The 27,883-nt window shown below is 47.4% G+C and overlaps 1 protein-coding gene across 2 annotated transcripts; it reads left to right on the top strand.

Moving 5' to 3' along the window:
* The first annotated feature begins 120 nt into the window (after positions 1-120).
* Positions 121-27,806, top strand: AFG3L2 (AFG3 like matrix AAA peptidase subunit 2). 2 transcript variants are annotated; one of them, XM_060028636.1, is made up of 17 exons: positions 121-346; positions 4,133-4,232; positions 4,981-5,058; positions 7,071-7,177; positions 7,315-7,467; positions 9,469-9,543; positions 12,658-12,782; positions 14,517-14,790; positions 16,416-16,553; positions 17,075-17,228; positions 18,191-18,298; positions 18,392-18,517; positions 19,187-19,297; positions 21,627-21,742; positions 23,112-23,312; positions 24,900-25,094; positions 27,167-27,806. In XM_060028636.1, the coding sequence occupies exons 1-17, from the start codon at positions 230-232 to the stop codon at positions 27,404-27,406; spliced, it is 2,418 nt and encodes an 805-aa protein (XP_059884619.1). In that variant the 5' UTR covers positions 121-229; the 3' UTR covers positions 27,407-27,806. The 2 variants fall into 2 exon arrangements, with proteins under 2 accessions (XP_059884619.1, XP_059884620.1); XM_060028637.1 differs by having other exon boundaries at positions 12,661-12,782.
* The last annotated feature ends 77 nt before the right edge of the window (positions 27,807-27,883 follow it).

Below are 27,883 nucleotides of genomic sequence, written 5' to 3' on the forward strand. Positions count from 1 at the left end.
CCCCACCTCCGCTCTGACCCTGAACGCTACGGAGGCGGGGCCGCGGCCCTGCCCGAGGGCACGCCGCCGTGCGGCTGACGTCAGCGCGCCAGGGCGGGGCGGGGCGCGAGCAGACGCAGAAGAGCGTGGGGTGGCTGGCGAGCAGTCCAGTGGCCTCAGCTCCGAGAGTGCACGGCCGTTTGCGGCCGATCGCTCGTCAGCGCCCGGCCCGAGGCACGCGCCGGCGGCCATGGCGCACCGGTGCCTGCTGCTGTGGGGCCGGGGCGCCTGCCGGCCCCGCGGGCTGCCCCCGATGCTCGTGCCTGGCGGCCGCGCGGGCCCCACCGAACGGCTCTGCCTGCGGACGGTGAGTCCGGTGCCCCTGGCCCGCTTCCGGCCGGCGACCCGCTTCCGGCCCGGCGCCGGGAGTCAAGGTCACGGGCCCTGCTCTCGCCGTGGGTCCCCGGCCCGGTTGGAGACGGACCTCGGAGCGGCGGGGCTGCCCTGGGCCCGGGAGGCCTGCGGAGCGGAGCGCGTCGGGAGCCGGCGGCGAGGGCTCGGGGGTGGGGCTGTCGCCGCCCGGCGGACACGACGCCTAATAACCGGGGTCGTTAACGGTGTCCCCCCCAGAGGGGCTCTGCTTTGCCGTCGTCAGGGCCGGGCTCCCAGAGCCGATGTCGGCTGTGCCCGCGGCGGACCCGCCTCGCGCAGGTTGACCATGACCGCGCACGGAGCCCCGGGGGTGGTGGGCGAGGCCTGGGGTCAGTCGCCAGATGCCCTGGAGGAAGTGTTCTCAGTCTTTCCACAGAAAGGGCAGTGATACACCTGCATTCCTGATGTTTCCTCCTCGGAGACCCCTTGCCAGCCAGGGTTATTCGTCTTAGTCTCTTACTCAGAATGGCTGTGCACTAGGCCTTTTTTCCGTTTCTTGCATTACATCCATTTCCCCGTCTTACCTTCCTCGGTTCCTCTTTTGTCCCTTGTGAATATTGGACTCAGACATGTAATAAGCAGGTAGGGATGTGCCTTGTGAGTTTGCAGGGGTTTTTTGTCAGGAATCTTATCTAAAAGGCCTTTCTTTCGAGTGGCACTATAGTTTCCGTGAATCTTCGATGCTGAGGTGTAAGGAAGTCTCCTGCTTGTGTAGGTCGGTGCCACATATTCCCTGGTACTGCCCTGAAGATCTGGGTGGGGACGCCAGGTAGTGACTGTAATGACAGTAATGACTCTGCTACCTGCAAGGGATGCTGAGAGGACAGATTTTCCTCTGCGTTTGTGCATCTGTTAAAAGTCTGTTCTCACAGTGAGGTTCCGGGAAAAGATTTTGATGTGTGGTCTCAGGTATAATCCTCAAAGGATTGAAACTGATGCTTCACAACTAAAAAGTACTCACATCATCAGACATAAAACCTAATTCTCTAAATTGGGGGCTTCTGTACTTAAATTTTGCAAATTCATAATCTTTTATATGTATTATTCTTTGAATGGGCTTAGATTAGATAGAGGAAAAAAATTTAATTGATGGTTGTTTTGTAGAAAATAATCTCATTATTAAATACAGTCACGGGGGTTATTGCTAGAGGTATTCCAGGTCAGTGCAATTTGAAGAGAGCCTAAAGGGGGCTGATTTTTCAGCAAGCTAATAATGTTTATGGAGCACATACCGTGTACCCATTTCTGTACTTTATTGTGATACAAAGACTTGCTTAATATGGTGTTAATAAAGAACCCTTGCTCTCAAGTAGCTTTCAGAATGATTGGAAATGATAATGTAAACCTGGGTATTGCCACACAATTTTAAAGGTGCTTTTCCGTATATTATCACATTTGACCCTCACAGTAGTATCCCTGGGCATTCGTCGTTTTCTCCCACTGCAGGTACATGACTGTGAGTCTCCTAATATCATGAGATATGTTGAAGATCATCATGCAAAAAATCAGATTTCCAGCTTAACCAGAATTAAAAGTTTTGACACTGTTTGCCTGGTGAACTGTGAGTCTTTCAAATTCCAGGCTAGGTGCCACTTCCCTGTGACATGCCTAGGTCCCTTAAACATGTACCCACTTCCTTCTCTGTGCCACCTCTGTACCTTTCTACTTAAGGTTTTGTATTGTTGCACGTGCGGTACCGTCCTGTAATTGATTTGTTCCCAGGACTCTTCCTTACTCTTCCGAGTTTCTTCGAGGCAGCACTGGTTCTGGTCCCCCTGTGGGCTCCCCACTGCTTGGCAGCACCTGGCCTGGAGCAGATATTCAGTGACTTGTTGCCCTGTCCAGCTTGGATAACAGGTCTTTTCAATCCACACCCGTAATGGATTTGGCATTGGAAAATATTGATTCACATATGACACACTCTTATCCATTATCAGTGGTTATTTCTTGGGCCAAGTGTTCCCAGCCGTCAGGGAGGGCCCAACATAACAGAAGCTCCAAGTTCTCTCAGACCAGCATTGCTGTCTACCAAGAACCGTATCAGTGTTTCTGTCCTACTTTGCTATTAATTGTGTAATAATTTGGAATTAAATCAGCTCATTCTTTTTTGGTTTTTAGTTGATTATTTAATCCAGATACCATAAAATCCACCGTTTTCAAGTGTACTGTTGGGTGGTTTTTAGTATATTCATAAGTTTGTGCAACCATTACCATTATCTAATTCCAGAACATTTTCATCACTCAAAAAGAAGCCCTATAACCAGTAGCAGTCACGCCCCATTTCTCCCCAACCATTCCTCCAGCCCCAGGCAACTACTAATCTACAGTCTCTGTGGATTTGCCTATTTTGGACATTTCATATAAATGGAATCATGTAATATGTGACCTTTTGTGTCTGGTTTCTTTAACTTAGCATAATGTTTTCAAGGTTTCATGGTAGCATGTATCAGTACTTCATTCCTTTTTTATGGCTGAATAAAATTCCATTGTGTGCATATACCACGTTTTTGTCTGTTCATCATCAGTTGATGGACATTTGGGTTGTTTCCACTTTTTGGCTATTATGAATAATGCTACTATGAACATTCATGTACAAGGTATTGTGTGGACGTCTGTTTTCAATTTTCTTGAGTAGGAGTGGATTTGCTGGATCATGTGGTAACTGAACTCTACGTTTAACATTTTGAGAATGCCAAACTTTCCCAAAGTGGCTGTACCCGTCACCCCAGCAGTGCACAAGGGTTCCAATTTCTGCAGATCCTCACCAACACTTGTTATTGTCTCTCTTTTTTATTATGGCCACACTTGTGGATGTGAAGTGATTTTATATGGTTTTGTGGTATTTTATTTTTCTCATCAGACCATAAAGGAGGCAAGTTAGGATGGATACTAATGCGGATGAACTTCACTTTAAACATTCTCACCTGTATGTAAAAGCTTGTCCTAAAAAATGGTGGTGAATTTTCACTTTTCAGAAGGATAGAATTACTTGAACTTTTCCACTGCCAAATTTATATATAGCCCCTCAGTGGACCTTGCCGTTGATTGCTTTTAATTGTGCACCTAAATTTAATAAGGAGCTTGTTCAGTTTGTTTACATTATACTCTGACTTATATAGGTAGTGTTTACAAACAATTTTTAGCAACATGTTATTTAAAGCAGAGATATATCTGTAAAGGGACTTGTCAGGATGACAGTATATCAAATACCTTTAGCAAATGTTACTAGTACAAGGACTATCAGTGACATTGGACCATAACTTTCTTGTCTTTGAACACAGATAAATTTTGTATTGTGTTCACAAGCAGCATTGTTCTGTAATTTCAGGTAAATGACCTTGTAGTGTGATAGACCCTGCAAGTGAGGCAGCCGATGTTCCATGTCGGAGTTTGCCTTTTGAATGCTGCAAATTAAGTAAACAATGCCAGAGTGAATGTGTTGGTAGAGAATCGTAATCGGGCTGCAGCTCTTAATTAGGTATGATTTGAAGTACTCTCGTTTTCTGGGCGAAGTGTGTATCTCCTAGTTCTTGCTGGACTAGAGCGGCCCAGGGCTGGACAACCCTAGTCCTCCCTCGGTGGGGGGGCCGTTCTATGCTAGTCTGTAACTGCCTGTTGAAGGGAGAAGCATTTCATCCACTTGGTGGTATTAGGAAATGAAGCTCTTTTCATTCTTACTTTGATGTAACCTTCATGCTTTTATTTATATGTTGTGTTGCAGCTTTATCGATATGCTACAACTGAAGCAAAAACCAGCGGAAGTTCTCTTCTGACAGATGTGATTGCTGCTTATCAGAGATTCTGTTCTCGGCCTCCAAAAGGTAAACATTCAGATGTGACTGTGACGGTGGACAGTCTTGTGACAGAGACTCGCTGTCAGCGGGTGTTGACAGGGCAGGTGCAGAGGCGTTGTTTCAGTTGATTCCTAAGTCATGTCTCCTCTTACAACCCACCCCACCTCCTCCTGTGTGATTGCGGTGATGACAGTGTGTCACCTTCAAATGTGGCACCTTTGTCGGTAATGAGGTGGGCAGGCCAGTGAGACCTTTTCCTCTGACTCCTCGGGGTTGTGAGCTGTATTATCTAGACTTTGATTTACTCCCTACACAAGCAATGTTAAACTTCTGGCTTGTGCTTTTTAGTGATGAATCAGCTGCTTTAAAAACAAAGAGCACGGGCTTCCCTGGTGGCGCAGTGGTTGAGAATCTGCCTGCCAATGCAGGGGACACGGGTTCGAGCCCTGCTCTGGGAGGATCCCACATGCCGCGGAGCAACTAGGCCCGTGAGCCACAACTACTGAGCCTGCGCGTCTGGAGCCTATGCTCCGCAACAAGAGAGGCCGCGATAATGAGAGGCCCGCACACCACGATGAAGAGTGGACCCCACTTGCTACAACTAGAGAAAGCCCTCGCACAGAAACGAAGACCCAACACAGCAAAAATTAATTAATTAATTAATAAACTCCTACCCCCAACATCTTCTTTAAAAAACAAAACAAAACAAAGAGCACGTACACAAAACTTGATGAATTTTAGTTTGAGGGTATGTATTTTTTTCCTTTTCTAACAGGATTTGAAAAATACTTTCCCAATGGGAAAAATGGAAAAAAAGCTAGTGAACCTAAAGAAGTTATGGGAGAAAAAAAAGGTACCTTTTCAAAAGATTATATTTGAACTTACTGTTTTCCCCTAATATATGATGTTGCTGATAGTTTTCACTGAACAAAGAAAATCTTAAGTCAGTCCTGAAACTGTAGTCTAGGAGCACATATAAAATTCTGTTTCATTTTATCTTAATTTTCTGCTCATATTTCTTGTCATTTTTCAAATTGAATTAATTGGAGGTTACCTTAGAGATATTGGCTGGTCAGTATCAGTCATATCTAACTGCATATTTAGTAAGTACATTTGGCACATGTTATCAATACATGCAATTTACTTGACGTGTATTGTGAGTGCAGTGTTTTTCAAGTTGTTCCTCAGAGGCTTATCTTCCCTTAGCGACTCAGAGAGGGTTTGTCAGAGCCAGCGGCTTGGGGGCCTGTGTGTGTGCCAGGCCCTGCTCCCCTTTCACGTGTGGTAGCACTTAGCACAGTGCCCGGCACGTGCTGGCATTCAGCTGGCATCGTTTCCTTCTAGGGAAATATAAGGAAAAATAAAATACAGCCTTTGTTTTTAAGTGAACTTGGGTCTAGGAGGGACAAATACATGCTAAGAGAATGTGGATCATGAAAGCCAGACCAGAGCCGAGGAAGGACCAGTGCTGTGTGGGCTGATGGAGCGCTGGTGACCGGGCGACTTCCTGTTGACCTTGGTTTGGGGCTGATTAATGGTGATTGGTCCACTTTTTAAATATAACCTATTGGGTACCTTTTGCATATATGTTACTTTGTCCTGGAGTACATGGGACATCGTTCAACAACTTTAGAAATGTGCCTCCTCTTTATTTCCCAGGCCTGGGCCTCTTAGGGGTGGGCTTGCCTCTCTGAGACCCTGCCTTACTTGAGATAGGGGTGCGGGAGCTCCCTGTGTGCATCTCGGAGGGGTGAGCACGACAGGAAGCCCAGGCCATGAGGCCCTGCAGGTGACTGGGTGCTGAGGCCTCCTGGCCTGCACAGTGAGGGGGTGGCTTCCCAGGAGTTGAAGATGTCAGAACAGTATTTGTGGGTCTTTGAAAGGATGGAGAAGTGGGGGGAAGGGAGAGTATTAGTGACTGTATTAGTTTCCTAGGGCTGCCAGAACAAAGTTCCATAACTGGGTGTCAGAAGCAACAGTATGTCTCTCAGTTCTGGAGGCTGGATGTCCAAGATCAGTGTGTCGGCAGGCGGCAGGGTTGTTTTCTTCTGAGGGTCGTGAGGGAAAGGTCTGTTCCAGGCCTTCTCCTGGGCTTGTAGACTGCCATCTTCTGCCTGGGTCTCTTCATATCGCCTTTTTTCTGTGCATGTCTGTGTCCAAATGTCCCCTTTTTATAAGAACATTAATCATATTGGATTAGGACTCACCCATGTGACCTCATTTCAACTTGTGTATTTTGGTGAAGACCCTAAGATCACTGGGGAGTAGGACTCCAGCAAATGAGTTTGGAGGACACAGTTCAACTCATGACAGTGACTAATTTCAGATTCTTACCAACAGATTTTATGGGGATGAAGTGGGTTTGTTGTTGGTAGTGGTGGTTTTGTTTTTGGCCAGTTATCAAAATCATGTCTTTCCTGCAGAAGAAACTGTTAACAGTGTTCACGTCAGGGCTTGGGGCAGGGCAGGGGCACCTACTTTTTACCTTCAGGTGGGAACTCAGGAGTGTGCTCATGTGCACTCAGATCCCAGCTCTGTCACTTGCTCACTGTCACTGAGCACTTCACCAGGTGATCAGCAGGCATGTCAGCCCCTTTCTTATCTGTAAGATGGGCAGAGTCATGTGTCTACTGGTCCTTGGGTAAGTGTACAGCTCGTGAGACTGTGCGTGTGAAGCGCCAGGAGCCTCCCTGAGGGCTACCCCTCTCTCTCTTAGTCTCAGGCTTCCTCATAGCACTTTGTTCAGTAACTGATCAGTTGCCATGTGTTTTGCAATAAAACTTTATTAAACGGTATTAATGAAAACATTGCTGAGAGATAGGAAATCCTGCCATGCCACTGTACACACTCTCTGTCTGTGAACAGAACTGAAGCCAGCGGCTGCCCCGCGTCCTTCTGGAGGAGGAGTTGGTGGTGGTGGAAAACGAGGTGGGAAGAAAGACGATTCTCACTGGTGGTCCAGGTTCCAGAAGGTTTGATTCCACACTGTGTGGTTGACGTTGGGGCTCTGGGGTGGCATTCATGGCATTGGAAGGGATTTGCATCCAGCACAGTGTAGACCGTGTTGTTACATTGCATGCTTCACAGAAATGTCTCCTTTCTTGCCCAGGGTGACATTCCATGGGATGACAAGGAATTCAGGATGTACTTTCTCTGGACCGCCCTGTTTTGGGGAGGAGTCCTGTTTTACTTCCTGTTCAAGAGCTCCGGGAGAGAAATCACATGGAAGGACTTTGTCAATAACTATCTTTCCAAAGGAGTAGTGAGTATTGTGTGGGCCTGCAGGCTGCAGGGGTTCAAAGGGTGGGGTTCAGATGAGGCCAATAAAATGATAAACAGCCACCAAGTTAGCCAGGCTTGTTCGCCATCAAGTCCCGTGTTGGATTTTTCTAATGCTGGAAAGTACTGCAACCAAGGAACCTGTTTGTTTTGACCCAGCAGTCCCCAAATTTACCACGAACTCCTTTAATTTCTTTTCATGCTAGAGCCTCGCTTTGGAGCCACTGCTCCTGACTGTTGCTCTGGCGTCCCTGTCTGTTCCCATCATTCCTCTTGTGCCCTCGGGTGCCTCTCCTCCCTGCACCTTTCCCAGCCTCTCCCAGCTCCTTTACACCTTCACTGCTTGTAATGTCCTGTGGGCCTGGAAGGTGAATAGGTGAATAGGTGACTCAGTGTTCACAGTGAGAGCCATGGGCTCTGAGTGAAGGCCCGGGCATGAGCTCTGTGCCCCCGGGCTGGGTCTTTGCCCAGTGAGACCCTGTTTCAGCTCATTTAAGATGCTGTGGATTGTAAGGCACATGTTATTTTACATGTTACTAAGAAAGATTGAGTGAGCCACCAGTGAAACTATGTAATACCATCAGTTGTCAACATGCATCAGCAATGTCTGAGAGGTTAAAATACGAAAAATAACCATCTTAGAATTGATGAAGTAAAGTGATAGTAAGAGAACAAGCATTAGGCCTGCTCTGTAACCTTGGGGAAATGATTTCAGCTCTCAATACTGGATTTTTCATCAATGAAATGAATAAAATAAAAATATTAATACTTATAAAATATAAAGAATCTAAAATTATTTTTAAAGGTTGTACAGTAAGGTGAGGATGGAAAAAATGGAAACGATTATCTACTCAGATTTTTGAAGCAAGTGAGGTTCTCACATGTGTGATTCCCAGGTGTCGTGAGGAGCCTGCTTTCTAAGAAGTGATTCCTGTCCTTCGAGTGTGGGGACAGGTCCTGGCTCTGTAGCCACTTCTCCTCCTGACCCGCTGGTTCTCTGCAGTCAGTCTACCGTTGCCCCAGCAGTTTTATGTGGGATAGAGTTCTCTAGTCAGTCCTTTCCAGATGGTGAGCCCCCATTCTGGTTCCTCCTGGAACCTTGCAGGGCTCCCTCACTTCGCATATTGGGCTCGTACCTTCCAGACTTCCTGCCAGAGCAGACTTGACAGCAGCAGGAAACAGGCCCCCCCGAAAGTGCTCCACTCCACAGCAGCCAGAGGCCTCGGGGTGAGGTGTGCAAGCGATCTTTAGAACCCTGTGTAGTTAGGAGCTTGCAGGAAAATCAAGTTTAAACCATTTTATACCCTAGAGGGGCAGAAATTTAAAAGTCTTTTAATAGCAAGTGAGGACAGTAGTGTTTTGGAGAGCGATTTTGCCCTACAGCCTAGCTGGACTCTGTTTATCTACAGGTACGTATCCCAGGGAAGTTCGTGAAGATGTGTCCAGATGGTATACACAGGAATGTTCACAGCAGCATTGTTTGTGATGGGGGAGCGTTTGAAACAGTCTGAATGTCTGTGAACAGGAGAATGGACCAATAACTTGGGGTGTACTTATAAAATGGGGTACCCTGCAGAACTGACATGTCAGCAAGGAAAGACCTTACAAATACAAGGACAGAAGAAAAAGAAAGTTGTAGAAAAGTACATGCCAGATGAGACCATTTTTAAAGTTTAAAAACAGGCAGAAGTGAGTGTCTGTTTAGGGTTGGGTCTCTGTGGCCTGGGACCAAGCCCTGCTTTGGGGTGGCCAGCACCCGCTGCAGAGAACGGCCACCTCTGGGTGACTGGGGGCTTCAGCAGTGTTTGTGATGTTTTCTTTCTCAAGCTGGAGTGGGGAACACGGGGAGTCCTTACGTTATCTTCTTTCTTTACTTTATATTCTTTTGTGTGTCTGAAATACAGGCATTTCAGATGAGCTTAAAAGAATATCTCAAGTCTTTGTGTAAATTTATGTTTGAATATTTAACTGCTTAAAATTCCAGGTAGACAGACTGGAAGTCGTCAACAAGCGTTTTGTTCGAGTGACTTTTACACCAGGAAAAACTCCTGTTGATGGGGTAAATGATTTTATTAATTGATGTGAATTAGCTGTAAATTAACTTTTCAGATGTAAAACTGAAAAGCAAGCATTCCCTCACATTGCGGTAGCCATGTACACTGGCCGCGTCGGAACTGGGCAGCGCAGCAACCAGGATCCTTACTAACAGTGAGGATGTGAACGTTGTGTCCATAATGTGTGCAGGGGCTGGGCAGTGGTTTTGGGTTTGGTTTGGTTTGGTGATCACGTTGGCTATTCATTTAGAAACCAGTGTGTGAAATCTAGTTTTCAGTATTCCAGTATCTATGATTTTTCAAGACTGAGAAAACAGTTGTTTGATTAAGAAAAAAAATGTTAAAATCTGAATTGCTTATGTCTTAAGACAACTTTTGTCAAATCAGTTTAAGAAGCATTCTGGTCATATCTCTCCCAATTGTTTTGTGATGTTATATTATTTTAATTTCCATTTCTGTTCTTATTTAAAAAAAAAATTTGTATTTCTTGTCCAACCAGTTTGAAATGTGTTCCAGAGACCCCAGAGTGGGTGAGGGGATTATGGGGGGGAGGGGGGAGGAGGCAGATGAGGTTCCCAGGTGATTCCCAGCCCTCCTGGACCCGACCCCCAGGCCCACTCCTAGCCCCTGGGCATCCTGCGACCTTACAGCTCCCCTAGGGCCAGCCCTCTTCCAGGCTGCATCCCTTCTATCTCAGGATGCCTTCGCTTCACCATTTCATCATCATCCTGCCTGGATGGGGCAACATTTAAGGAAAACGAGAACTGTTGGTGATCATGTCTCTGATAACGTATCAATAAATATAAGAATATCTGTAACGTCATAGGACTTTCGTATTTCAGTCACTGTTAGGAAAGTTGTTTGAATTGTCTTAATCCCCCCCCATTCTCTTTATCTTATGATGAAATGTTCATTAATAACCATGCTACTTTTTTTTTTCTCAGAACTGTTCCTCAGACTTTTAGTGCTGGGAATTAAATTGGCACTCCCTTTCAAGAGGACAGTTTGGCAGTGTATTTATCAGCAGTTTTGAAAGTACGCATACACCCAGTAATTTTGCTTCAGTAATAATCCTAGGGAAATAATTAGGGATGCATGTAAAGGTGTCTGTGCAAGGATGTACTCCAAAACATTGTTTATAGGGCAAAAAATTAGAACCATATAAACAGGCCCATTAGGCCCCTGGTCAGCAGTAGCGACTCCTCACGTCCCTCTTTAATCGCCTGCTGGGGCTCGGCTCTCAGTAGGGCTTGCTCCTCCCTGGGGAGCAGTTTTTACACTTAGTACTGGCATGCACGAGCGTTTTCGTATTGATTACTTTGTATCACTCCGTTATATTACAGTTAAGGTTTTATGTTGATTTCTTTTCAAAATTGTGCGTATTTCAAGATTGTAAAAGGGGTATTTTGAAACCTTGAGAAAACAACATCAAAATTGCTAAGTGTTTATCTCTGGATATTGAGGTTATGGATGCTTTTTATTTTCATTATGTTTGTGTTTCCTTAGTTTTTTACAGAGAATATGTATTGCCTGTTTAATAAAGACTATTTCAAGCTTTCGGAAATGGGTATAAGATTTTGTGTCCAACTGCTTATGGCATAGTGATATTAATTGCTGTGCTGTGCTGTATAAGCACAGGCTTTGGAGTCTGACACACTTGGCCTCAGATAAGCTCTGCTCTTTACTAGCTCTATGGTCTAACCCCTGGAAGCCTCAGTTTCTTTATCTTTAAAATGGGAGTGACACTAATGCTCTTAGGGCTTAGCTCTCAAATGAGATTGTGTAGGTCAGTGGTGGTTGTCAAACCTCAGTGTGCATAGGAATCACCTGCAGAGCTGGGACCCACCCCAGAGGGTCTCACCTAGGTCTTGTCCCTAGAATTCCGTGCTGCTGGGCCTTGGTCCACCCAACTCTCTGATGTGAGGCATCATTTAGCTTGTTGCCCCATTGGTGGTGGGAGCCAAGTTGGCGAGTGTTCTGTCATTGGCACATTTGGGGCCTATAACCACAGGAATCGTGTAGCTTTGTCTGTGAACAACTTACCGAGGACTATTGTTATAGAATATTATACAACTTACTCGCCGTCTTTTGTTTTTAGACACGTGGAGAGAAACACCACAGTGACGGCGCCCACTCAGTAACCCTGGTGGTGGAAGGGTTGCGGGGACATGTTGCTCTTGTCTGTGTACATGTCTCAAGTGTCTGAGGTTTACATGTTTTTTAGGCGTTTGCAGGTTAGAGGAGGAACAAAGTCTTTCGGGGCTGTGCAGTGCAGCTGATGCTTGCCGGGTGCTGGGAAGAGGGGCCAGTGTGTGGGGAAGCTCCAGAGGTGGGAGTGGTTATGTCGGAGAGCCGGTGTGGCCTGCTGGTTATTGTCGCTAGCCCTGGAGCCAGCCTGCCTGGGCTCAGAGCCACCCACTTCCTAGATGTGTAACCGTGGGCGGTGGGGTCACCCCTGTAGTTTTGTCCTCTGTCAAACGGGGACAGTAAATGCCAGCACAGTGGGGAACCCTGTGCTGGTGGGGAGCATCGCCATTGCCTCCAGCCCTTCGGGTGTCCCTCCCTAGGGTCCCAGGAACTCCCAGGTCCAGTGACTGGAGGGTATTTCTGTCCCATTGGGTGGAGCTGCCTCCTGGCGGTCGGTGATAGCACCTCCTTCTGAGGACCCAGGGCGTCGTGGTGCACCTGGGGATGGGAACCATCCCAACACTGAGAAGTGCCATCACTGCCGCAGGCTGGTGTTTAGTTTGGGACCAGGCAGCTAAGAAGTTCCTGAGAAGTGGACAAGAGGAAAAGGATGCTTGTTTGTTTCTGAAAAGGGTTGTCTTTTCAAAGAGAGTTTTCATTTTTCGAGTTTACAATTTTAGGACTGTGGAGGAATGCTGCTATAGAAATGCTTGCTGGTTGAGGCTTGTCAGGGGTTCTCACTGAGTGAAGCTTAGTCACTGCATTGTTAAAACAAGTCTTGTTGTTATTGTTAATATTGTATCTTTTTAATTTGTAAATTTGCAGTATTTCTGAAAAATTCTTGGAAAGTTGAACCCTTTGTGAATTGAATCCTTTGTTTCCTCTTCATTCCCCCAACAAAATTAGGATATTTTGTTTTTCTGTCCTTACAGCAGTATGTCTGGTTCAATATTGGCAGTGTGGACACCTTTGAGCGGAATCTGGAAACTTTACAGCAGGAATTGGGCATAGAAGGGGAGAATCGGGTCCCTGTGGTCTACATTGCTGAGAGTGATGGGTAAGAAGCGTGTCTGTGAACACAGGAGGCTGCCTGTGCTCCCGGGGCTCACAGCGTATTCTGTCAGCAGGGGGCAGCGCATCACACTTTATATTCTCAACAGGCCTCTCAGTTCGGCCAGAGTTCTTTTCAACCATTAGTAACTTACTAGTTTGCTGGAGACTGGTTGATTTTCTACATGTTAATGTTTATCTTGATTAAGCAGTAGTTTGGGGTTAATGTCCAATGCACCGTTCTTGAGTAGGAGTTTAGCATAAAGAGCCCATTTGTGTTAAAGAGTGGCATTCCCACCTTTTAACTATCCTTTACATTTATATTTCACAGAGTTTGCAGGATTTTTAAGTAATGCTTCTTCCTCTCTGGTCAGAGCTGCTTCTTCCCTTAAAGGTTATTTGTCTTTAGAAAGGCCACTTCAGGTCTGAGTCTTTCAGGAACAGCTTGTTGATTTCAGGAGTTGCTTGTCTTTGGGCTTATTTGGGAATACATGGCCTTTGAGTGCTCACACACGGACGCCCTGGTAGATCTCCTGGTGGTGACCCCATTTGCATTAAATGCAGAACGCCTACCTTGATTTAGAGTTACGAGTTTGAGAGTGAAAGTAGAAATAAAGCTTAATTTTTTTGTACATGTAAGAGAGCGGAGAAAGGGGTAGCTAGCTTGTTAATTGAGCTGATGGTCTTACTCGGCCTCAGGGACTCTCTTGAGTCTTGGTGTATGTAGACCTGCAATCTACCTGCAGTATTATTAATAGATCCAGCTAGCTGCTGAGATTATTTCACACGTGATGCAATATATCCCTTGGTCCCTGAGGTTATCATATAATTACTTAATTTAATAGGCTGGTCCTGAAACATTACACAAAGTTTTGTTGCACCATTCCTTAAACCTTTATTGTCAGTGTGTTTATTTTTTTTCTCCAGAAATAAACCAAAGAGGAAATTGTTCATGGTTTAAATGCTATAGCAGCATTTAAAATTTTATAATAGATGAAAAGTTAGAAAGCTAATCCTGGTTTTATTCTTGTTTTGTTTTTTACCTAAACCATGTACCAGGTTTTGACCTAAATTTCTTAGGGTAAGTTAAACTAAATTGCATTATGTTACCCAGTATAAGTATATGTCTGTGCCTGTAGTTGTGTGGAAATTGACTTTATTAAGACAAACAGAAAGCAAAAGGCTGTAAGTCACCCGTGAGCTGCTCCCGCCAGGGCAGGCATGGGTTGGAGGGCACCCCTGCCCCTGGGTCTCTGTGAGCCTGCACGAGCCGCCCAGAGACAGCTTTCACCACTGTTGCCTTCGCAAGGATTGAATATTTGGAAGACATCTCTTCAGAATAAGTTGATGCATTCCAATAAGAGAACTGGAATTTCTACTCAGGCTAACACCAGAATCATGTTAAAATTGTTAAATGAGCAATTTGAACGAAATTTCTTTGAAATTTTGATGTAGTGATAGTAAATCACAGGTCCGTCCTGTGCATAAATGGTGGTTCTTGAGGTGGGAATAAAGCACCACTGGACAGCGTACGTGTTGAGAACAGGCTTTTCTTTGGTCTTTCTGAGATTCCCCTTCAGTGATACTGACACACTAAGAGTCTCCTTGTGCCTCAGATGTACCCGGATAGCCCGGTGTTGCACAGGCAGAAACCGTGTGCAGTTACGGGGTGGCGGGTCCCTCGCAGGGCAGCCGAGCCAGGGCCGCCCGCCTGAGCGCTGCGCTGTCGTGTGGCCCCCAGCTCCTTCCTGCTGAGCATGCTGCCCACCGTGCTCATCATCACCTTCCTGCTCTACACCATCCGGAGGGGGCCGGCCGGCATCGGCCGCACGGGCCGGGGCATGGGCGGACTCTTCAGTGTCGGAGAAACCACTGCCAAGGTCCTAAAGGACGAGATAGATGTGAAGTTCAAAGATGTGGCGGGCTGCGAGGAGGCCAAGCTAGAGATAATGGAATTTGTGAATTTCCTGAAAAACCCAAAGCAGTATCAAGACCTAGGAGCAAAAATCCCAAAGGTAAAATGAACTTTCAGAAGACGGTTTTCAGCTCATTAACCCAAAAATCTTCTGAAGTATTTCTTGATCTCTGAAGTTACAATTTTATGGAGTTTGATTACTTATAAAGTAGCTCTTTTTCTCTCCTTCCTCCATCTTAACTTACTAGTCTCCATTTAACTTGCGCGTCTCTTCAGGTCGGCTGTCCTGCGTGGATGTGTCTTCTTGCAGGTAGCGTGTGTTCCCGAGAAAATGTGTGTCCTCTCCCCTTGGTTTGCTTCCTTCTCCCTCCAGGGCAACTTAGACACCCCTCTCTCAGCAGCCCCCAGCACATTGCCTCTGCTGTGACCTCGCTATCCCTCTCTCAGCACCATGAGCAGGCCTGGCCTGGAACTCAGGTTCGTGGCCCAGGACTCCGTGGAGGACAGACCTTCCCCCGCCCACTGCGCGCCACGGGTAGCCTTGCCCATCTTTGTGTCGCTAAGGCCAGGCTCAGGCATTAAGTAAATGAAGAGAAAATGTTTAACTAATTCTTTTAAAAACCCGTTAATAAAGTTTACTTTAAAGGAGTCCTTTGTAAAGGGAATCATCATTTTCTTGATTTCATGTCCTGCCTGCCTCCATGGATAAAAAGTCACATTTTATAGTTTTATAATTTGCTATACTTGCGTACCTGTTCACATCATACTTAGGCATCTCCACGACTTAAGTAATTACAGTGTTTGAGCAAACAGTATTCTTTTTAAGTTCATCATTGGTTATTAGATTTTTACTTCATTTGTGAAATTTAAAGGAAAGAAAATAAGCACAATGTAAGTTGGAAGTGTGATATTTGTGTCTCCTTGAATTATTGAAGTAAACATCAGGCAGTTTATTAGTAGATTCCCAGCTTAAGTCACCCTTTATATACTGTTAGGTCTAAAAAGCAACACTAAAAATCTTAAAAAGTAAGAGAAGTATTTCAAATTTCACATTCTTACCGAGTTTTTTTTTTTTTTTTCTTTTTTAAGGAGGCAACTTTAGTGAAGAAGGCCATCAGCCCAGCTTTTATTTATTTAGTTAGTTAGTTATGGCTGTGTTGGGTCCTCGTTTCTGTGCGAGGGCTTTCTCTAGTTGCAGCAAGCGGGGGCCACTCTTCATCGCGGTGCGCGGGCCTCTCACTATCGTGGCCTCTCTTGTTGCGGAGCACAGGCTCCAGACGCGCAGGCTCAGTAGTTGTGGCTCACGGGCCCAGTTGCTCCGCGGCATATGGGATCTTCCCAGACCAGGGCTCGAACCCGTGTCCCCTGCATTGGCAGGCAGATTCTCAACCACTGCGCCACCAGGGAAGCCCCCCAAGTTTTTTAAAACAGTATAGTCTCTAATAGTCTTTTCCTTTCTCTTCTCACTAATATAATTACTTTCTCTATGTTTCTTTAATATTTCTTATATATTTCTCTATATTTCTCATATAATTTTTTTCTTCTTACTAATGTTATTAATGTTCTTACTAATATAATTACTATCATTGTTCACATGTTTAAGAAATATTTAGTGTATATCACTAAAATTTGTAGACAGATTTATACCTTGGAATTATTTATGGATATGTAATTTATTTCTCTGAAATTCTAGTCAAATGTACTTTCTCTTTTTTGTATCTGAAGGGTGCCATTCTCACCGGTCCTCCAGGCACTGGGAAGACACTGCTGGCGAAGGCCACAGCCGGAGAAGCCAACGTCCCTTTCATCACCGTTAGTGGATCTGAGTTCTTGGAGATGTTTGTCGGTGTGGGTCCAGCTAGAGTAAGTCTCACCTCACACTGTATTAACTCAGCAGGTCAGAAGGTGGGCGCAGGGCCCCCGCTGCCATGGTCTGAGGGTGGGGCGACAGCTGGCTGGGCTCGGGAGGGTCATGCCTCTGCTGTGTGTACACGTCGCTGGGTCTTTGAGTAAGTGTCTGCTGTTACTGTTTGCCTCGGGCGTGAAGGGAGCCCAGGGTGGTTGGACTTGTAAACTGAATACAAACTTTACAACTCTACCTGTTACCTTTTAGTAGGATAAAGATATGTAGTGTCAGTTTGCTGGTGTTCGTGCTTCTTACATAACAATAACTGATGAGCTTTTAGAAATAATATTTGCTCACCTTACATAAGTTTCCCACCGTTTGCCATGTGACTTCTTTGCTGCTTGTAACTTTTTAAATTTGTACTGTACAGTGAGTGACACAGGATGGCCTTCCTGGGGGACAGGAAGCTTTATGTCTGTTTTATTGGGAGGATAGCACTCACTTGTCAAGTGACTCCAGTGCTTACATTTTCATCCAGGTCCGTGACTTATTTGCCCTTGCTCGGAAGAATGCCCCTTGCATCCTCTTCATCGATGAAATAGATGCCGTGGGAAGGAAGAGAGGAAGGGGCAACTTCGGGGGGCAGAGTGAGCAAGAGAATACCCTCAACCAGCTGCTGGTGGAAATGGATGGTGAATGTTCAAGTCTTTTGTGTTTTGAACTGTGCTTTCTAATTGTTCTTCATGTTTCTAAAATGAGAGTCCTGTGCTGATACAGAGAGCAAAGAGAGATTCTCTAAAATAAACAAGCCCTATCGAAGGGCTCTTTTATTCCAGTACAGGTAATAGCAAAAGAGTCTTGCCTGGCAGCCTGCTGTAACTTAATACTGGTGTTAAGATGGCATTTGTACCTGGTGCCAAATAAAAGAAAAACTGGTGAAATGCTTCACTAAAGAATCATAATCTCATTCTCAAACCATTTATGATTCTGAAGGATCAGGAAAATCCATGTGTTAGCAAGTGCGAATTTGGCAGATTTTGAGCGGGTCTGCGTTCCTGGGCCAGGTATGGGAGCCAGACTGAGGAGGTGGGGCTGCTCCTCGGCTCTGCGGAACCCCGTGCACAGCAGAAACTACCCTGGGGGAACGGGCCAGGCTCCTTCAGCGCCAGGGTCCTGGGGGTGACGGCTCTGTGGCCACGGCATTGCCGTTTGAGAAATGGCCAGTCAGACGAGCAGGCTGAGCCTGCAGAAGAGGTTGGAGGTGGGGTGGTGCCTGCCTTCAGATACGCAGTGAGTGGTCCCTGTGGCCCAGGGAGTTCAGACACTTCCTTTGCAAATTTAACCTTACTGATTTTTTAAAACTTTCTAAAGTTGACAACGTAATCTACATTTCTAGTTACATAAATTTAAATCTTTGGTAATTTGTCTTTAGTAGTTGATCCTTAAATCTTTAAGTCTTGTACTGTATATGACTTAATCATTAAGGACAAGATGAATAGTAAGAAAAATCATTAAGTTTGTGACTTAAAAAATCACTAGATATTAAATAGAAAACTAAAGTGGTGTGTCTCATGCTCATACGTTCTGGACAGGCATGCTGTCACCTTCCTCCTCACGGCATTTAACAATGGTGATGCCTTTGTTCTATTTCCAGGCTTTAACACAACGACGAACGTGGTCATTTTGGCGGGCACCAACCGACCAGATATCCTGGACCCTGCACTGATGAGGCCGGGGCGCTTCGACAGGCAGATCTTTATCGGTGAGATGGTTTTCCCTGGATTCAGGCCAGTTCTTGTGGGGAGGGGTGCAACTGTTTCACTGTTTTTTTTTTCCTTAAAAATAATTTCTCAAGGACCGCCGGACATAAAAGGAAGAGCCTCTATTTTCAAAGTTCACCTCCGACCACTGAAACTGGACAGCACCCTGGAAAAGGAGAAGCTGGCAAGAAGACTCGCATCCTTGACCCCGGGGTTTTCAGGTGGGTGAGCACGACCTGCTGTTGTGTCTACAGGATGTGACCCTTCCTTTCTTGTTCCCTCTCTCCCTTCTTCCAAACTTAACATGAAATAGAAGGGACCATCTATCTACAGCCTGAGAAGGCTATATACACGGGCACAGGCACCTTCAATGTCCCAGGAGCCTGACTTTTTAATATTTTTTGTTGTGCACATACATTGTGTTATGGCCTATTTGCGTCCCTATATACTTTCTCTGTAAGGTTAGTTTACAGAGACCTAAGGATCTAGGAAGTTTTTGGCAAGCTTCTCATGTTTAACTTTCGTTGTTTAACTGAATGCATTAGGTCATTTTAATGCCTATGTATTTCATTATATTTCAGCAGATTGCCCAATATCCGCTTAAGTCACTTTCCCAACAGAGATGGTGGAACTAAGTTGATGGGCATTTTAAAGTGCTGTCTTAGTTTGCTGTCATTGCACAGTCTCTAAAGGTGGAGGGCTGCCTGTGGGCATCTGTCTACTACTGATACTTGCAGCGTGCATTTCAGGGGCCGGGTTGTGCCAGGCAGGACTGAGCGCTACTGACTGCTGCTGGTGGACGGTTGGCCCGGGTTCCCTTTTTCACAATGTGTGACCAGTGAGCTCAGGTGTATTTGGCAGGTGAGCCGTTGTGTGTGTCCCTTTCACAGGAGCCGATGTTGCCAACGTCTGCAATGAAGCTGCTTTGATCGCTGCGAGACACCTTTCAGATTCCATAAATCAGAAACACTTCGAACAAGCAATTGAACGAGTAATTGGCGGTAAGGCAGCTGGTGGGACCCACGACCAAGGGCGGATGGCGTGAGTTTGAGGCCAGGGCATGTATCTGCCCAGACCTGGGGCTCAACGGCACCCTGTCGGATGGGTCTGAGACGCCACCCTCATGCTGCACGGGCAGCAAGCAGGGAGGTGTCCTCCCCTGAATTATAGCAATCTAGTTTTTCTAAAACACTCACAACCTCCCTGTTCCCCAAAATTTCATCGCATGAGTTAAATGTGCTCTAAGCTAGATATAGGTGATGGGTGAACAGCTGTAACAACTGCTTGACCGGGAAATGCTCACCTGTCGAGCAGGGTTGGCCAGTGATGTGTTTTCCTTGCTTTCTAGAGAGCTTATAGTTAATACTGTTAAAAAGATAACTAGCAGTTCGAGAACTTGGGCATTCAGAGGAGGGAATGGCACAGCGCTGTGCTCCAGACACAGACATGCAGTTCTCATGCCCCCAAAGCACAAGAACCCCCGGCTTGTCACAGGATTTCCCTGTGACAAGGAATGGCCAGGCAGGCTCCACGGAAGAGCGGGCTTTAAACTGGGCTCAGGAGGAGGGGATGTGGTGTGAACGAGGGTGAGCAGAGGAGCAGTCATGGCCTGTGCCTCAGGGAGGGAGGTGAGTTGCTCAGACTCCTTCCTGTGGGAGGGAAGACAAAGTGGAGAGAGGTGTTGAAGCCTAGATTTTAGCAAGTCTTGAGTGTTAAGCTTAAGAGCTTTTTTTATGTTGTTTTACGGCCAGTATTGTACTAACACAAGTTTTCCTGAGCCACTGAGTAACGGGATAGTCAGTGATAGCTCAGGAAGATGCATCTTTGAAGAAGGGGCGCATCTGGAGGCAGAGCCCCTACTGGTCCTTAACGTGTGGTAGCGGACGTGAGCGTGGGAGCCCCATGGCCACAGGTGGGAAGGGCGTCCTCGGGGCTGCTGGTTTGGTGGGAAGTGAGCCGGGGCGGGATGTCCCCGTGAGGTCCTGCGCATGGCCGTGGTTCCCGTGGTGCGGGGTGGGTGAGGGCACGGGCCACACAGCCGACAGCCGAGGGGGAAACGGCTGTCAGCAGACTTTCCGAAGCTTGTTTTGTGCCACAGGCCTGGCAGGCTCATTAGCAGGTGAGACAAGGAGTAGGTGCCACTGCAGGGGGGCCGGGGGGGCAGTTGTAGCGGTGCCGAGTGAGTGACTGGACCGTTTGAGATTCGTTAGGGAAAAGAAAAAGTCTAAGATGTTAGAGTTGTGAGTGGAATTAAAAGACCTCACTGTAAACACAGGAGAAGACTATTTGTGTTCTTTTAGGTCTGGGGGAAACGGGGGAGGGGGGGTGTTTAGTAGGAAAGTGAGTTTGTGAAAGAGGCCAGGGCGGTGGGTGGGGCAGAGCCTTGGCCCTGAGGGGCACGGACGTGCTCTTCACGCTCAGCCGCTGGGACCAGCACACGCCCTGTGACGGGATCGCGAGCAGAGGAGGGGAAATCCTGTGACAAGCTGGGGATTCTTGTGTTTTGGGGGCATGAGAACTGCGTGTCTGTGTCTGGAGCACAGGGCTGTCCACCTGCCCACTCCCCACCCACTGGCGGCTCTGCGGCGTGTGCTTGTCCTGGGCCGAGTCCTCAGGAACACAGTTCGCCCTCTTTTCTTTTTCAGTCTCCCAGACTCCGTAACGTGTTACCAGTTGAGAAATTCTCAGATGAGTACCTGGAACACGAGAAAGCTGGTGTCACCTGTGAGCTTTGTATCAGTGCAGACTACAGCCCAGAGGTGCGGGCAAGCTCCGCGTCCGCCTTCATCCAGGCTGGAGCGGGGGTCCTTCAGTTCTGGCAACACGCGGGCCGGCTCGGGGGCACCTCCTCAGGGCTGCTCTGCGGCTGCGGGCTGCTGCCTCTCATGGGCCTGGCTCTCCTCCCACCCTCGTGTGCCTGCCTCCTCGGCCGGTCCTTGTCTCCCCCTACTTGGTGATTCCCGATGCCTAGACTAGGCAGTGAGCTCTTTCCAGATGTCTTCGTTTTCTGTGAATTTTATGTGTCAAATTGACCCTAGTGCTGAATTTTACTTTGTATTTCTGTTTATTTCTCAAAACGAGATATGTGACTTGAGTGGGAGAGTAGGAGAAAGTGGGCCTCGGGTGGGTAGTGAATGCGTTTTGCAGTGGTTGTATATTTTGAAGTTGATGCTTTGCTTTGTTCTGCCCCTGATTGGGAATATTCCATGGTCACAGGCAGCTTGGTCTCTGAGTCACGATTTAGATGAGACGCTGTGTGGTATCGTGTAAATCTCTTTTGATGTTGATGTCACTAAAGCAGTGGGTTTTGTTTTCTGTTCTGTATGTCAGGCTTAGAGAAAAAAACTCAGGTTCTGCAGCCCGAGGAGAAGAAGACAGTGGCATACCACGAGGCTGGCCACGCAGTTGCCGGCTGGTATCTGGAGCACGCGGACCCCCTCCTGAAGGTGAGGCAGTTGTTGTGGAACAGACAGTGGCCACACTGGGCCACGTGGCAGGAACATCTGCTGATGGTGTTGGGGTGAAGGGGTCACGCAGATGAGTTATAAAGTTTGGAAAGAAAAGTGTGCAGAAGCTGGAGGGGTTCACTCTGGAAAAGCAGTTGCTACCGTGGGTCAGGCTTGGGCGTCTGGGGCTCTCTTGCCCAGGGGGTTTCCCTGACTCCACAGAGAAAAAGGCAAGCCACACACCCTGGAAATACTTGTAGTACGTGTATATGACAGAGGACGTGTACCTGGAATACATGAAGGACTCTTAAAATTCAGTGGTAGGGAAACAAGCAACGCTGTAAAATAATAGGCAAGATATATGCGCATGTACTTCCCGAGAGAAGGAATAGGAATGGGCGCTAGGCGCATGAAGATACCAGATGCCCTAAGTCACCGGGAGGTGTGGGTGGAACCCTGCAGAAGCTCCACATGTCCCGAGGTCAGTCCAGCTGGACCCCATGCCTGCGGGCGGGCACCTGACCCGGGACAGCCACCGTGGAAACCAGCTCGGCAGTTTCTCATAAAGGTGACAAATGCTTCCAATACAACCAAACGGTTCCAGTCCTGTGTGTTTACCCAAGAGAAATAAAAACATGTCCATGGAATACTTTTACTGCTTTATCCGTAATAGCAATAAACCGGAAAGAGCCCCGAAGTCCCTCAAGAAGGAGTGGATGTTTGGTGTGTTTACCCAGTGATTGCTCCGCGGCCATAGAGCTGAGTGCACTGTTAACACAGCCGGCAGTGGGGGTGGGTCTCGGGGACAGTCACACAGACCAGACACGGTGAAGTCCGAACTGTATGAGGCCATTTACGCACAGTTCTAGAAACTGCAACTCATCTGTGGGGGCAGGGGAGAGGATTTCGGGGAGACGAGGAAGATGTTTTGTATTTTGGTTGTGGGAGGAGGCTGTTTGTCAGAACTCACTGAACTGTAACCTGTGACTGGGAGCATTGATTGTAAAAATTAAAGGAATCTACTCAATTGCAACAAGAGGACTAGAAAACTGAAGGCTGCTGGCCCCTCTGCCTCCTGGAAAGCGGGGCAGGCGGGGCCGGCGTCAAGTCTGGAGGGGTCGCCAGTCAGCAGCAGCCCTGTTGTCAGGACTGAACACTTTCAGTTGAGTTTTATAAGAGACAAGAAATACTTTATAGACCTCTCGGGTGAGGTTACCCTAAGAGAAAATGCTCTCCTGGACAGGCCCTCCCACCCAGCTCCTCAAGCCGAGGCTGTGGTGCTTTCCTCTCCAGTGAGTCTCCCTGTGGCTCCACATCAGCCTCCAGTGGCCGCGTCTGTCCTCAGCGCACCGTGTGTTCTCCTTGTCAGGTGTCCATCATCCCTCGGGGCAAAGGGCTGGGCTACGCGCAGTACTTACCCAAGGAGCAGTACCTCTATACCAAAGAGCAGCTCCTGGACAGGATGTGCATGACTCTGGGTGGCCGCGTGTCAGAGGAGATCTTCTTCGGGAGAATCACAACCGGCGCTCAGGACGACTTGCGAAAAGTGACTCAGAGTGCATATGCCCAGGTGAGTGTGGGCGGGGTCGTCTTGCATCCTCACCTGCACTAATGGCTCTGGAACAGCACTGCTGTTTGACTGGTCTAGGCTTTCCAGGCAAGGGTTACTTCTTAAGAGAAATCCATTTTAGAATGATCAAAACTTAGGAAAAGAAACCCTTGTTTTGAGAGATCGGTCTTTCAGGTTTATTACTAAGAGTGTATAAAGCACATCAGTAGAGTTTACATTCAGTTACAAGCCTGTGGCATCCCGCGTGGACTCCCTGGTGCCTGTCCCTTCTGGTCCTTTCTGCTGACAGTAGCCATGCCCCTGTTTCCTTTAAGTTTATCACGGGCGCCTCCATCCCCAGACAAGGTCATTCTGCTGTCGGGGAACTTGATGTCAGTGACTTTCTTTGGGAACTCCTTTTATTCATATGTCAGCTCTTCTGGGCCTGTTACTTTCCCATACCTTTCATTTTTCTTGGGACTTCCCTGGTAGTCCAGTGGTTAAGACTCCAAGCTTCCAATGCAGGGGACGCGGGTTATATCCCTGGTCGGGGAACTAAGATCACATGTGCCGCGCAGCACTGCCAAAAAAAACCAATAATTTTTCTTAGGGCATTTGTTTGTTGGGGTTGTTTGCTCTTGTGTCCTTTCTAGTTTAATCTCCATTTTAAAAATAACTGTAATGTTTTCTTTCTCTATTTCCTGCGTTCTAGCACCTCATCTAAATTTTCTGATTCTGACTTGATGTTATTCTTTCTTATTTTCTATCACCTTCCTGATTTCGGTTAGCCTTTTCTGAAGTTGTGGGTAACAGTTTTCATCTGTATTATGGACGTCTCTCCATTCCACTTCCCTTATCTGTGTAGACATTATTCTGCTCCTTTTTTCTCATAACAACTTTGTAAGGGATTTTTCTGTTGCCCACTTTTACATGAAGTTTGTTTTCCTGATCTCTTAGGAAGGAGGTGAATTAAGACAGTTTTTCTAGTTTTACGGTTTTAGAGTTTCCTGCTGTTTTCATAAACTTTTAAAAAACGTGACTTCCTACTTTCTGATCTGTTCCTGCTCCCCTCTTTTATCTGTGCCTTCTCTTTTCTGGTCAGTTTGGATTTTACTTCCACAGCTGCTTCTTAATGTGGGGTTTTTGTGTGGTTAGTGTGGGGGTCTCATGGGGTGCAGGCTGGGCCCTGTGGACTCAGGGAGAATGCCAACGCCCCTCGCAGGTTTCTGGAGCCCGGGCGGCACGGGAAGAGCCTCTGGGCGGCCTGGGTGGTTCCTCCCATCTGTCGGATGCTCCTTGCCTGTCCTCACCTCCCCCCATGCAGAGCGATTTCAAGCAGGTCTCGTCACCATTGGGGTTTGTCCTTGCCCATTTGCCGCCTGCCTTGTAGATGTTGCCTGTGGGTCTCTGGTCTTGTCCTCCCAACCTCCATCTACACAGAACACCCTGGTCTACTTGGCCGACTCAAGGCTGCCGTGTCGTTGTTGCGGGTTAAAGAGTAGTACTGCAGTGAGGTGTGTGGATTTCATGTCAGTGGATTTGCTGCCATTTTATAAAAACCTGTGAGCAGAAATGGATGCCCACCACTAGTCACGCATTCTTTTTCAGATTGTTCAGTTCGGCATGAATGAAAAGGTTGGGCAAATCTCCTTTGACCTCCCCCGTCAGGGGGACATGGTGTTGGAAAAGCCTTACAGCGAAGCCACGGCCAGACTAATAGATGACGAAGTACGAATACTTATCAACGATGCTTACAAGAGGACAGTTGCTCTTCTCACAGAAAAGAAAGCAGATGTGGAGAAGGTGGGTGCCGGCTCCACCAATGATTCTCTGCACGGTTTTGCAGAAAGAGTTGAGACTGATGGCTTGACTGGTTGGTTGGTTTGTAGATGCCGACGTCCCCTGTGCTTGTTAATCCCAGGCTCCTTCCTCCATCCTGATGCTGTGTCTGCTGTCTCTGTGGGGCTGGGGGGATGTGGGAAGAGCAGCAGCGGGCATGATCCCGGCTCCTGGTTCTTAGGAATGTGAGCGCGGGATTAACAAAGTCTGTTCACGACACCAGACACACAGTTGAACCTGCAGTCACCCACCAAGTGCTTCCAAATGCGGAGCCCAGTGGCCTGATTGGGATTGACCACTGCTCTTCACCTCCAGAGTAAAGAGGTAGTGGAACAGCAAATGAAAGAATTAGCCAAACTAGATATGTAGGACCTTTGCTTAATTATGACCTTCCATGAACAAACATTCTTTTTATCTTCCGTTGTTGTGCCTCATTTGATAGTGTTTTCAAAAGGGAGGGAGCCTTTCTAATTCAGTCGGTTTTTTGTATCCAGTAAACTCTTAATTATTCAGAATCCATGCAACCAAACGGAGAATCTTCTGTCTTTTAAATATTCCACACTCTCATGATAAAAGCACAGGTGAAAAGTCTTCTATAAAGGACTGATAGAGAAAAAAGCTATTCTAAGATGATGCTGTCCGATCAGCAGATCTTCAGAGGAGCCCACTGTGAGCTGTGCCGGGCAGAGCCCGAGGTGCCTTTTCACAGAGCGCAGGGTAGGTGGGAGGAGCCTGCAGCAGGGGCTCCGATGGGAGAGGGCAGAGAAGGCTGACATCCACCCTGACGGCTCATCAGGCTACAGTGAACATGGGGAGGAGAGGAGTACTTGCTGTGTGGGGCCCTAGTGAGTGAGGAGGGGGTGCAGAGGGAAGCACAGGGTGTCTGGGGACTCCAGAGCTCTGCGGGAAACACAGCTCTGGAGCTAGAGGCGCCCTTCATGGAGATCTCATCTGGCCCCTGTGTTTTATCGTCAGGAGTACTAAAAGAATCTGGAGTGGAAATGCTTAAAAACTCATCATTAAAGGAGCGAGCGGCAGGGACTTCCCTGGTGGTCCAGTGGTTAAGACTCCGCGCTCCCAACACAGGGGGCCTGGGTTTGATTCCTGATCGGGGAACTAGATCTCGCATGCCGCAACTAAGAGTCCGCACATTATAACTAAGACCCGGTGCAGCCAAAATAAATAAATAAAAATAAATCTTTAAAGAAAAAAGATGCCAAAACTTAAAAAAAATAGAGTGGCAGCAGGGTGCCATCTCCAGGGGGACAGTCAGAGGCCAGTGCAGAGGCAGCCATGGGTGTGTTTTAACTTCCTGAGATGGTGCCGTGGTGGCAGCAGAAGTAGAAAGGCAGTGGTAACAGTGAGCAGGTCTAACGTGACCCTGTTCCCTGTCCTCCTGACACCGTCCCTCACTTCCCCACTCGTAGTTGGCAGGGGTCCCTTTTTCTGTGGCTGTGTGTCATGTCAGTCTTGTGGTTCAGCCACACAGAGACCAGAACTTCGAGATGCATATTTTCACGTTAATCTCCTGCTTCATATTGTGTCTCTGCCTCATTTGTCTTTATTTTTGTCAGCCACCTTTTAAAATTTCCCTGTTTCCACCCTTTCCCCCACCCCCACCCCCACCCCCAGTCACTTGCATCACTTCCTCACACTTCCTGGCAGGATTTCTTTCTGCTCTGTAAGCCAGAGGGAGCTCCTTCCCTCTTTGGAAGCAGGTGGGGCCCAGGGACACTGCGTCTGGCTCTCCTCCCCGAGGATGTCCTTCTGCGGTGTCAGGGACAGAGCTCCCCCACTAAGTCCAGGGCACAGTCACAGGCCACATGGATGTACCACACTGTGCAGCCACGCCCTTCGTGGGGACACGTGTTTTTCCAGGACTTTTGCACATCTTATTCTAAAGTGACATGACAGTGAATATCTCTTTTCAGTGGTCCTAAACTGTTTTTTGGAAGGGGGTTGACTGTAAATAGGAGGTGATGAGATTGGAGAGACGTTGCTGGGTGACTGTTTAACCACAGGTGTTCGCATTGCAGGTTGCTCTGCTCCTGTTAGAGAAAGAAGTGTTAGACAAGAACAACATGGTGGAACTCCTGGGCCCCAGACCGTTTGCAGAAAAGTCTACATATGAGGAATTTGTGGAAGGCACCGGCAGCCTGGATGAGGACACTTCGCTGCCTGAGGGCCTGAAGGACTGGAACAGGGAACGGGAGGTCTCAGAGGAGCCCTCGGGCGAGAAGGCCGCCAGCCAGGTCCAGGGTGCTGGCCCTGCGTAGCCAGAGCTGCGCCTTCAGAGCTGTGCTCGGCCTCATGACACAGTGGGAAGTGGGGTGCTTCGTCCGCGGCCTCGGAAGTCACCCGGGTTGCGGGGGAGGGCACGTGCCCCAGCCTCGGGCTCTCCTGGTCTCTGTCCCCGTCAGGTGGGGGTCCTCCTGCTGTCACCTGCTCTTCACTCCCTCCTCCCTTCAGTCTCCCTCTGTGATGGGCTATGAAATTAGGAATATTTTCATTGATTTAATATTTTAAAGATGGAATCCGGGTCACAAGTTGCTGTTTTGTGATGGAATGGTTTTCTACAGAGAGCTGTAACATACTTAAAAATATGAATGTATTGTGTAAATACGGCTTCTTTATGTCAAAAATAAAGTGTAAACACTGCACTTTTTTTCTCCTGAACATACAGTGTCACTGATTATGCTTGGGCTACTTCTCAGAAAACGTAACGGGAAGGAATTGAATGATGTCACTGTTAG

Source organism: Delphinus delphis, chromosome 13, assembly GCF_949987515.2.
Source record: "Delphinus delphis chromosome 13, mDelDel1.2, whole genome shotgun sequence".
Lineage (NCBI taxonomy): Eukaryota > Metazoa > Chordata > Mammalia > Artiodactyla > Delphinidae > Delphinus > Delphinus delphis.

Coding starts and splice junctions, on each gene's coding strand:
- AFG3L2 (XM_060028636.1), top strand. CDS start 230: ATGGCGCACCGGTGCCTGCTGCTGTGGGGCCGGGGCGCCTGCCGGCCC. Junction 347..4,132: donor AACGGCTCTGCCTGCGGACG/GTGAGTCCGGTG, acceptor GTTGTGTTGCAG/CTTTATCGATATGCTACAAC. Junction 7,178..7,314: donor GGTGGTCCAGGTTCCAGAAG/GTTTGATTCCAC, acceptor TTTCTTGCCCAG/GGTGACATTCCATGGGATGA.